At 42.2% G+C, this 12,435-nt stretch overlaps 1 protein-coding gene across 2 annotated transcripts in view; it reads right to left on the minus strand.

Annotated features, from left to right (window-relative positions):
* Positions 1 to 12,435, minus strand: part of kcnh1a (potassium voltage-gated channel, subfamily H (eag-related), member 1a) — a 293,068-nt gene that overhangs the window by 201,128 nt on the left and 79,505 nt on the right. Inside the window, exon 8 of one of the 2 annotated variants that reach the window (XM_060830881.1) lies at positions 434 to 633. The exons of the other annotated variant lie outside the window; for it this stretch is intronic. Coding sequence (XP_060686864.1) covers positions 434 to 633 — 200 coding nt within the window. The remainder of the gene's footprint in view (positions 1 to 433; positions 634 to 12,435) is intronic. 2 annotated transcript variants of the gene reach the window in all.

The following is a 12,435-nucleotide window of genomic DNA, read 5'->3' on the forward strand; positions in this document are numbered from 1 at the left end:
ACTTTTCAGGACCTTAAGCACTTCATTTGAACCACCTCTCACTCTTCTAAACTGCAGTGAAAACAAACTAAGCCTGTCCAACTTTTCCTCATTAGACTACCAACTCTCTGCAGGTATCATAATAGTAAATCACCTCTGAACTGCTTCCAATGTATTACTTACATTCTTCCATGCACAAGGAGAACAAAACCATATACAATTTTGCAATTAAACTTAAAGTGAACCCTAAATTCTCACACTTAAATAATACAGTTCCCCCCAAGTACACCATCAGAATGGCAAAATGCATTACATACTCAAGTCCTAGAGTGGCGTTTGAACCTATGACCCAAATCTAAAGATCAGAACACCACCAAGAGAACATTGCATTATGTCAAAAGATTCTAAAGAACCACTAGAAAAGATCAGTGTGTGTTCTTTTCAGTTTCTGTACCTTTTCTGTATCAATTCCTTTCGACATTGACCATGTAGAAACAATGTAGTCCATGACACGCTCACTGAGGCCTTTGGGCACCTGATAAAGCTTCAAAAAATCTCGGACACAGTTCAACATCTCATGATATCTGTTGCTATTCGCGTACATTTGCTGGAAGATCGTCGTCACGTTACCAAAGATGGTTGCATACAGGAGAGCTGCAGACAAGAAAAGAACAGAGCAGATGTTATCTCCACATTAACAACTACAAAATGAATGTAAAGCCAGTGTTGAAGAAAGAGCAACGGGTGCAATTTTTTTCCATTTTCAGTGAAAGTGTTTTGTCGATTGAGGTTTATGGCTCCCATTCCACCATTGCTCAGAACTACATTTCTCACAGAATCTTCACTCTTCACCCTATCAGTTATACAACTGGGCTACTTAAAACATTAATTATAATTGACTCAGGCCTTACAAACATATGATATAGGTACAGAAGTTGACCATTTTGTCCCTTGACCCTGCTCCACCATCCAATAAGATCATTGTTGACACATTTATGTTGAATTCCACATTTCCACCTACCCCTGAAAACTTCTGATTTTCCTGTCTAACAAGAATCTGCCTACTGCTGCCTTTCTCAGGGTATCACGTGGCTGGAGATATGGAAGTCCTCGCCATTATTGGAACCTTATGTCATTCATGCTACTGGCACTATGCTTAAAACCCAGCTGCAAACTATTTCAAATGTTGCAAGTCAAGGACTGGCCCTCATGCTATAGTACTTGACCATGATCCCCAAGGACATGGCCCAGAGGAAAGGAGGTCCCACTCCCTGCCTCATGGACAGGGAGCTGGAGATCTTGGTGGTTGGGTGGTGGAGAGAAGGGCAAGTTTTCTTTCAGCTGCAGATAGCCACTGGAAGCCACACCCTTAGACCAAGTCAGGCTGAAGTCAGAGCCAAAGTCAATGAGTACAGTATAGGGTAAAACAACAATGTGAGGTAAACAGAGGCGGGCTGCCTCCAAAACAGTGCAAAGTGACTGAGTACAAAGAAAGCAAGCTAAAAGCTGTAAAAATTATGGTGTACAAATGGATGAGATGTGTGCGTGTGTGTGTGTGTCTGTCTGCACACAAAAGGACTTGGCCAATGCATGCAAGTCATAGGTGTCCCTGAGCTCCAAAGTACAATGTTGAAGGGCTGAAGTGGTTTGTGAGTTGTCCTGAGTCCAGGCATGAAACGAGGTGAGGTTGGTGGGTCAACGGGGTTGGTGGCCATGAAGCATACAGGACCATTGATGTGAGGAAACAGTTGGATAATGGGACAAACAGGTTAGTGATTTCCACTGTCCTTCATGGGGAAGGAAAGCTTCCCAACATTATGTGTAAACAGCCAAACTACAAATTTAATGCTCTTGTTCTGAATCTTTCAAACTAGGTTTCTAGGTAATCGAAGATGGAGAATGGGAAAAAATTGTGGCTGTTAGTGCTGCTCCTTGTTTGAGGTATTTTAGGTGTTGAAGGGGATTGCCTCAAATTCCAGGAGTGGTAATTACTGTTTTACATGGTATTGCATTGTTTTGGATCTTTGGGGAAAAAAGATCAGTGCAACGGCACTTTTAAAAGGAGGTAGACAGACAAAAGGCAGTGACCACATGGTCAGTGAAGGAGACAGAGATTTAAAAAAACCTACACTGCTAACTGACGCAGCAGTGAGTCTGCACAATTACTGCATTTGCTGTTTGAGTTCATGTATCTCTGGACATGGAAGTGTGTCTAAAAAAATTAACACAGCAACATTCACAGCTGACCTTGGAGGAACCAGTGTGGGAGAGCTCACAGCACAGGAACAGGTAAGTTTTTAACATGTAACCCTGCTGTAAGTCAACAGTAGTGAGTAGAGTGGGTTCTTTCTTGATTATATGTTTTATTGAGATCTGTCTCTTGATTAAATTTTAAAAATATAAACCATAACTACGAAGTTAACCTGCAGCACTGGTTTTTAGAACATAAAAACAGTGCTATTTTCAGGGTCTGCAGATTGTGAAGGAGCAAAGATGGCACTTAGTAGAGTGATATGCTCTTCCTGACAGATGTGGGAATTCCACGATTATATCTGCAGGAAGTGTCTTTGGTTATGAATCCTGTCAGATCACATGGATCAATTGGAGCAGCAGTTAGAGGCAATCAGGAACTTACAAGAGCTAGGGGGTGTGATGGATGGCAGTTATAGAAAGGGAGAAAAACCACAGATACAGTCAGGTAGATGGGTTAACTCCAAGCAGGGAGGAGGGGTAGGCAGGTAGTGCAGGAGTATCCTGTGGCTATCCCCATTTCAAACGAGTATGCTGTTTTGGAAAAAGTAGGGAGTGATGGATTCTCAGGGGAATACGATGAAGGGTTTATGCCTTCTCCTGCTCCTTGGATGCTGTGCGTTCCCACTACCACACTCTTCACCTCTGATCTCCAGCATCTGCAGTCCTCACTTTCTCCTAATGTAGCACAGAGAGCCACGTTTGTGGTATTGCGACTGGCTCTAATGTAATGAGAGGTACATCAAGTTCTAAGCGATCAATTGTTTTAGGGGATTGTCTAGTCAGAGGCACAGACGTTTCTGCAGCGAGCAGTGAAAAATCAGACTCATGTGCTGCCTCCCTGGGGCCAAGATCAGGGATGTATCAGAGATGGTGCAGAATGTTCTCAAGGGGGAGAGGACCCAGCAGGCGGTCAATGTACACATTGGAAATGACAACATAGGAAGGGAAAGGGATGAGATTCTGAAGGGAGGATATGGAAAGTTAGGCTAGAATTTAAAAAGAGGCCCTCGAGGGTAGTAATATCTGCATTACTCCCGGTGCTATGAGCTGGTGAGGGTAGAAAAAGGAAGATAGAGCAGATAAATGCATGGCGGAGGAGCTAGTGCAGGGGAGAAGAACTCACATTTTTGGATCATTGGAATCTCTTCTGGGGTAGAAGTGACCTGTACAAGAAGGATGGATTACACCTGAAATGGTAGGGGACTAATATACTGGCAGGGAGATTCACTAAAGTTGCTCAGGGGGTGGGAAGGACCCAGGGAATTTGTGAGGAAAGAAATCAATCTGAGACAGGTACAGTTGGGAAAGGGAGTGAGTCGAACAGTTAGGGCGGGCAGGAACAAAACAGAGAACAGGATACAAATGCTTTGTGAAGGATAGAAAGTGAGGCAAGAGAGGAGGGGGTGTGGCACTTTAGATAAGGGATTGCGTTACTGCTATACTTAGGAAGGATATTCCTGGGAATACATCCAGGGAAGTTATTTGGGTGGAATTGAGAAATAAGAAAGGGATGATCCCCTGATTGGGATTGTATTATAGACCCCATAATAGTCAGCAGGAAATCGAGAAACAAATTTGTACGGCCTCACTAACCTTATTGAGTTCTTCAAGAAGGTGACAAAACAGGTGCATGAGTGTAAGGTGGTTGATGTGGTGTACATGGACTTCAAAAGGCGTTTGATAAGGTTCCACATAGTAGACTATTGCACAAAATAAGGGTTTTCAGGATTGAAGGTGATTTAGCATTTTAGATCAGAAATTGGCAAGCTGAAAGAAGACAGAGGGTGATGGTTGATGGGAAATGTTCATCCTGGAGTTCCGTTACCAGTGGTGTGCTGCAAGGATCCGTTTTGGAGCCATTTGTTATTTTTACAAATGATCAGGAGGTGGGCGTAGAAGGATGGGTTAATAAATTTGCAGATGACACTAAGGTAGGCAGAGTTGGGGATAGTGCCGAAGGATGCTGTTGGTTACAGAGGGACATAGATAAGATGCAGAGCTGGACTGAAGTGGCAAATGGAGTTTAATGCGGAAAAGTGTGAGGTCGTTCACTTCGGAAGAAGTAACAGAAATGCAGAGTACTGGGCTAATGGTAAAATTCTTGGCAGTGTAGATGAACAGAGAGCTCTCAGTGTCCTAGTACCTAAATCCCTGAAAGTTGTCACTCAGGTTATTAGGGTTGTTAAGAAGGCATATAGTATGTTGACATTTATTGGTGTGGGATTGAGTTTTGGAGCCACGAAGTCTTGCTTCAGCTGTACAAGATACTGGAAGGCCGCACCTGGAATATTACGTGCAGTTCTGGTCACCTCATTATGGGAAGGATGTGGAAGCATTAGAAAGGGTTTAGAAGAGGTTTACTAGGATGTTGCCTGGTATGGAAAGAAGGTCTTATGGAAGGCTGAGGGAACCGAGGCTGTTTTCATTGGAGAGATGAAGGTTGAGAGGTGACTTAATCAAGACATATAAGATAATCAGAGGGTTAGATAGGGTGGACAGTGGGAGCCTTTTTCCTCGGATGGTGACGGCTAATACAAAGGGATATAGCTTTGAATTCAGGGGTGGTAGTTTTAGGACAGTTATTCGGGGTAGTTTCATTACTCAGAGAGTAGTAGGGGCATGGAACAGCCTGCCTGCGAGAGTAGTAGCCTCAACAACATTAGGGCATTTAAATGGGCATTGGACATACATAATAATGAAACAGTGTAGGTTAGATGGGCATCAGATTAATTTCACAGGTCAGCGCAACATCGAGGGCTGGAGGTCCTGTAACATTCTATGTTCGGTTTCAGTTATCTGTAAGAATAACGGGGTGGTTATGGTAGGGGATTTTAACTTTCCAAACATAGACTGGAACTGCCATAGTGCTTAGGGTTTAAATGAAGAAAGTGTTAAGTGTGTACAAGAACATTTTCTGATTCAGTTCGTGGATGTACCTACAAGAGAAGGTGCAAAACTTGGCCTACTCTTGGGAAATAAGGCAGGGCAGACGACTGAGGTGTCAGTGGGGGAGCATTTTGGGGCAAGTGACCATAATTCTATTAGTTTTAAAATAGTAATCAGAAGACCAACACTTGTTATTTAACCATTTATTATTTTACATCTCTACTGAGGATAGACCAGATCTAAAAGTTGAAGTTCTAACGTGGAGGAAGGCTAATTTTGATAGTATTAGGCAAGAACTTTCAAAAGCTGATTGGAGGCAGATGTTCGCAGGTAAAGGGACAGCTGGAAAATGGGAAGCCTTCAGAAATGAGATAATGAGGGTCCAGAGAAAGTATATTCCTGTTCGGGTGAAAGGAAAGGCTGGTAGGTAGAGAGAATACTGGGTGGCTACAGAAATTGAGGTTTTGGTTAAGAAAAAGAAGGAAGCATATGTCAGGTATAGACAGGAGAGATTGAGTGAATCGTTAGAAGAATATAAAGGCAGTAAGGAGCATACTTAAGAGGGAAATCGGGAGGGCAATAAACAGACACGAGATTGCTTTTGCATATAGGGCTAAGGAGAATCCAAAGAGTTTTTATAAATACATTAAAGACAAATGGTAACTAGGGAGAGAATAGAGCCCCTCAAAAGTCAGCAAGTCAGCCTCTGTATGGGGCCACAGGAGATGGGGGAGATACTGAAAGAGTATTTTCCATCAGTGTTAACTGTGGAGAAGGACATGTAAGATATAGAATGTGGAGAAATAGATGGTAATATTTTGAAAAACATCCATATTACAGTGGAGGAAGTGCTGGATGTCTTGAAACACATAAAGGTAGATAAATTTGCAGGACCGATCAGGTGTACCCTAGAATTCTGTGAAAAGCTAGGGAAGTGATTACTGGGCCCCTTGCTGAGATATTTGTATCATCGATAGACATAGGTGAGGTGCCTGGAGGTTGGCTAACATGGTGTCACTTTTTAAGAAGGGTGGCAAGGGCAAGCCAGGGAACTATAGACCAGTGAGCCTGACGTCAATGGTGGGCAAATTGTTGGAGGAATCCTGAGGGACAGAATTTATATGTATTCAGAAAGGCAAGGACTGATTAGGGATAGTCACCATGGCTTTGTGCAGAGGAAATCATGTCTCACAAACTTGATTGAGTTTTTTGAAGAAGTAACAAAAAGGATTGATGAATGCAGTGCAGTAGAGGTGAACTATATGGACTTCAGTAAGGCATCTGACAAGGTTCCTCATGGGAGATTGGTTAGCAAGGTTAGACCTCATGGAATGGAAGGAGAACTAGCCATTTGGATACAGAACTGGCTTAAAGGTAGACAACGGAGGGTGGTGGTGGGGGGTTGCTTTTCAGACTGGAGGTCTGTGACCAGTGGTATGCCACAAGTATCAGCGCTGGGTCCACCACTTTTCATCATTTATATAAATGACTTGGATGTGAATATAGGGGATATTGTTAATAAGTTTGCAGATGACACCAAAATTGGAGGTGTAGTAGATAGCAAAAAAGGTTACCTCAGAGTACAACAGGATCTTGATCAGATGGGCCAATGGGCCGAAGAGTGGCAGATGGAGTTTAATTCAGATAAATGCGATGTGCTGCATTTTGGAAAGGCAAATCATTGCAGGACTCATACACTTAATGGTATGGGCCTTGGGAGTGTTGCTGAACAAAGAGACCTTGGAGTGCAGGTTCATAGCTCCTTGAAAGGAGAGTTGTGAGTAGATAGGATAGTGAAGAAGGCGATGGGTATGCTTGCCTTTGTTGGTCAGTGCATTGAGTATAGGAGTTGGGAGGTCATGGTGCGGCTGTACAGGACATTGGTTAGGCCATTGTTGGAATATTGCATGCAATTCAGGTCTCCTTCCTATTGGAAGGATGCTGTGAAACTTGAAAGGGTTCAGAAAAAATGTTCAAGGATGTTTCCAGGTTTAGAGGATCTGAACTATAGGGAAAGGCTGAATAGGTGGGGGCTGTTTTCCCTGGAGTGTCGGAGGCTAAGGGTGACCTTATAGAGATTTATAAAATCATGAGGGGCATAGATAGGATATATAGACAAGGTCTTTTCTCTGGAGGTGAGGGGGGGGTGCCTAGAACTAGAAGGTACAGGTTTAGGGTGAGAGGAGAAAGATATAAAAGAGACCTAAGAGGCAACTTTTTCATGCAGAGGGTAGTATGTGAATGGAATGAGCTGCCAGAGGATGTGGTAGAGGCTGGTACAATTATAGTATTTAAAAGGCATTTGGATGGGTATACGAATAGGAAGGATTTAGAGGGATATAGGTCAAGCGCTAGTAAATGAGACTGAATTAGGTTAGGATTTCTGGTTGGCATGGACAAGTTGGACCTGAGGACCTGTTTCCGTGCTGTATATTTCTATGAATTTCTATCAAACAAAGCTCTCAGTCAACCAACTATATCAGTTCAATTAATCCTTAATTTTCCGTGCTCAAATGTTAAGTTAGTCAACCTAAATCTACATCGCACCCTCTCCGAGACCAGTAAATTTTATTTGAGATGCAGAGCCCTGAAATAAATGCAGCACTCCAGATGTAGTCAACCAAATATGAATCCATAGCATAACTTCCTTCCCTTTAAATTTCCTTCACAAAAAGTCTAAAATTCCATGAGCTTTTGGGGTTTTTTTGTACTTGCGTAGTGTCTTTTAGAGCCTTCTGTGTACCTAATTCACACTGCTCCTGAATTGTCTTAGCTCCATAAAGAATAACGTTGCATTTTTCTGGATTAAACATTACCAGCTATAATTTTATCCATTTACTTAATCTATCACTGTCCATTTACAACTTGCTATTCTCTCCACCACGCCTCCTTCTCATTTCCTGTCTCCTTCCCCCAACTTCCCCTTTAGCCCCCCCTTTCTCCTTTACCCTCAATCTGCCCAACTACCCCTGCTCCCTTCTATTCCCATTGCTCTGTCCTTTGTCCTTCCCATTCCCTTCACCTTGTTCCTCTAAATTTGTTGTTCCTCTCAACGCTCTCACTTTCTCGGCCCTGCCTTCATCCCTTCTTGCCTTCTGAAACTTCACCCACATTCATGTCCTGACCTGTGCCCTCACCATCTCACCTTTCCCTCTCTTTCTCTCTCAATCGTTTTCCCCTTCTCCCTCTCTCACCCCCCCCCCCCCACCGTCTCTTACTCTCCCCTCCTTCTCACACACTCCCCTCCCTTGCCCTCTCGGCCATCACCCTCCTGTCCCTCTTGCCCTCTTTCTTCTCTTATCCTTATCGCTCCCTTCCCTCCTGTTCCCATACTCCTTTCCTTCTCTCCTTTCTCATCTGCGTACTTTCATTCCCTTCTGCCTCCTCCTCTAATTTGTCATTAAAACAAACATACTAAACAGGAACAGAGGAACATGGTCAATAAGATCATGGCTGACCTGATTAGGTTCCAAACTGCACACATATTCGATATGTGGTCTCACCCCTTCAGAACTGAGGCATAACGTCTCTTGTTTTATTTTCAATTCCTTTCATAAAAAGCACAATAACCCATTAGCCTTCTTGAATATATGCTGTACCTGCATACTAATGTTTGGTGAATCATGCAGCTAGTATTCTGTAGCTGTTCTCTATTTAAATTACAATCTACTCTTTCATTCTTCTTGCCAAAGTGAACAATTTCACATTTTCCTATCTTAAGCTCCACCTGCCATATTTTTGCCCATTCTTTCAATTTTATTCTGCAAATTCCCTCCATCTTCTTCACAACATCCTTCCCTCATCCAAGTCATTCTTGCAAATTGTAGTCAGTGAGCCCCAGCAGAAAGCCCTGTGGACTTCACTAACAAATCCTGCCAGTCAGACAAAGACCCATTTCCGCACACTCTGTTTTCTGCAAGTAAGCCAAACTACTAAGCATTCCAATATATTACACCAGACACCACTGGCTTTTATTTTCCACAATAAACTTTGACTGGCATGTTGTTATATGCCTTCTGGATCTCCAAGTACACGGCAGCTACAGATTCCTTTTATCACAGCACATATTACTTCTTCAAAGAAATACAGTGAATTGGTGAAATGTGACTCCCCTTCCAAAATATTAGGCTGACTCTTCTCGGTAAACTTGTGTTTTACTTCTTCTTCATGGGACGTAGGCACTGTCAGTAAGGTCAACATGTGTTGCCTACCCTAGCTTGTGAGGCCATTTCAGATGGTATTTTAGACACAATCACTGTGTTAATGTGTATTTGCAGTCACATGAAGACCAGACCAGGTAAAGACAATTATATTCTTTTTTCCTTAAATTTGATGCTTTCCCCAACTTCTTTATTTAACCACAAATGGTTGATCCTCCTTTTAGAATTTTTAAAAATGTATATTTAAGGACCTCAATTGGCCCCAGGGCAGGCAAGCTGATGGTAAAATACTCATGGAGACAGGTAGGTAATGGGCATGGTGCTACAGCCACAGCAGTTTATTTTACATCTTAATATCCACTGTGGAGGAGCCATAAAATTCCATTGTATTCAACTTTATCCTTGCCCAAAGTCCACTTACAACAGGGGTCTGTGGATACCAGGAACACAATCCCAAAATGGCTTTAGCTTGGGGCACCAATATAATAACCATATCAAATATTTCAGGAATTTTTGTGTTTGAGCTATCCAAAACTTTGTTGTCACTGTGCGATAAGTCACAGTTAAGTTCCATTAAATCTTTATATTTGTGCTCAGAGACATACACTGACTCCCGGTTAAACAACACATCATTTTTAAAATTCTAGTCATTATGTTCAAACCCCTCATGTGATCATCTCTCCCAAACATCCTGCAGCCCCATAATCCTCCAAGGCATCTGTGCTCCACCATTTCTAGCATCTTGAACATTTGCATTTTTACTGACTTCAATATTTGTGGCCATCTCTTCAGCACCCATTATCTTTAGAATTCTCTTTCTAAAGCTCTGTACCCCCTCTCTCTCTCTTGTATGCTTTAAAACAATCCTGAAACCTTAATACTTTGACCAAGCATTTGGGCATTCCCCCAATAATTCTTGGTGTGACTTGGTGTCAATTTTTCTTTTATCATGCTCCTTTGACAAGTTGTTAGAATTTAGCTTAGTTTTTCTTTGGAAAAGCAAAATGCAACAGTTGCTGGAAAGCTGAAGTAGGAAGAATAAAAACTGGACAAAACCTGGGAGGTAAGGCCGCATCATCGGGTCAATGACCTTTCTCAGAACTGAAGAATAGAAATTGAAGAGATTTAATGTTCATAGTGGGATGGGGAATGAAGAACTAACGAAAAGCTATGTGATGGGGTGGAGTCCGGGGTAGATTAAATCTCAAAAGATTTCATAATGGATGAGACAAACAGAATGGTAATGACTATAGCTAGGAAATAATAGTTATGGCCAAATGAAGTGTAAATTTGAATGCAATATGATGGGATAAAGAAAAACCAAAGGCCAACCCAACAAAATAAAACAAGGGGAAGAAAACAGCACATCAAACAAGATGAAGACAGAGGATATGAACTAAAGTTGCTGAATTTGGTGTTGAGCCCAGGATGCTATAGGGTGACAAATCAAAACATGAGGTGTTGTTCCTCAAGCTTGCATCGAGTTTGAGTGGAACACAGTCACAGGCCAAGACAGAAAGAGTAACATGGGAGCATGAGAAGAATTCAAATAGCAAGCAACCAGAAGCTCGGGATTATGCTTGTGGACTGAATGAAGGTCTTCTGCAAAACAGTCACAGAGTCTGCAGTTCATCTCTCCATTGTGAAGAAGACCACATTGTGAGGAGCAAATAAAATCACAGAAGTCATAGTCACTGGGATTTATAGCACAGAAAAAGGCCCTTCACCCCATCAGTCTGTGCTGGTCAAAAACAAGCAATGAACCATTCTAATCCCACTTTGCAGCACTTCGCCCATAGCCTTGAATGCCTTGGCACCATAATTGCACATCTAAATTCCTCTTAAATGTTAGGAATGTTTCTACATCCATGTCTAATACCTTTTATTTGGAGAAAGTATGTGGTGGATTTGGAAGGATCGCTGTCAGAGTGAAGACAAGTTCAGCCAGGCAGCGGATGGTGTTGATGGATGGGGATTGGTTGGGCCTTTGTTTGAGGAAATAACAGAGTTCTGAAACTGTCCTGGTGGGGAATGGAGGTGTGGAGAGAGTGGATGTCTACAGCAAAGAAGAAGCAGTTACTTACTGTTGAACTGCTATAGGACATCAGAAGAGTTGCGGATATACATCCGAAGAGACTGCTTACAGGTTATTTTTTAGTCTGTATGTCTGAATTAGGTAATGTCTCAGAGGAGCAACATTATCTTTCAATATAATAATCAACGCAAAAAGAACACTGCATGTGGTTGAACTCTCCAGAATTATAGAAAGCAACTTAAGAATTAGAAGGTATGATGAAGCCACTTGTCACCCTTTCATCAATGCTGCAAAAGCTGGGTTGTTGTTATTGTGGTTACATCGAATGTACTGTATGATGATCTGAAACTAAAACGAACCTTAGCTTTAACAGCAAAGGATTATGTCATGGAGTAATCTATTTCTAAACCTTGCAAAGGTGCATTATGTCATGACTAACTTAATAAAATAGTCACAAATTAAATTAATGTATTAATCAGAAAATACAGCATATTGTATTACCCCCTCCAGCTTTTATAACAAAAAAAACCCATTTCAGGCTGATGGACTTTGATTTTCATTATATGGCCTGATTTCTGCTAAATGGGTGTGCAGCGCTAAAAATGTGTTGCTGGTTAAAGCGCAGCAGGTCAGGCAGCATCCAAGGAACAGGAAATTCGACGTTTCAGGCATAAGCCCTTCATCAGGAAGGGCTGATGAAGGGCTTATGCCCAAAACATCGAATTTCCTGTTCCTTGGATGCTGCCTGACCTGCTGCGCTTTAACCAGCAACACATTTTCAGCTCTGATCTCCAGCATCTGCAGACCTCACTTTTTACTAAATGGGTGTGCAGCTAAAAATGAACAGGTTATTTGCACAGTCAGATCCAAACCATATCCAGTAGTTTCTCAGGCAAGCTAAAACAGATGGGCATCACCTAAACTTAGTAGATCAGTTTGCATTTCCAGACATTTAGCCAGTGCCTCAGCAGCAAAGCAACCGGTCACAATAGTTCCATCTAACAACATCAAGATGGAAAAAGCACTATTAGGTTTAACACTAAACTTTCCCATAAGGAAGGTTGTGATCTCTCCTGCTCCCAGATTCCAATCCATCCCAGATCATAGGACCTTCTCAAAATC

The sequence above is a fragment of the Hemiscyllium ocellatum genome, chromosome 10 (genome assembly GCF_020745735.1).
Source record: "Hemiscyllium ocellatum isolate sHemOce1 chromosome 10, sHemOce1.pat.X.cur, whole genome shotgun sequence".
In the NCBI taxonomy this organism is placed as follows: domain Eukaryota; kingdom Metazoa; phylum Chordata; class Chondrichthyes; order Orectolobiformes; family Hemiscylliidae; genus Hemiscyllium; species Hemiscyllium ocellatum.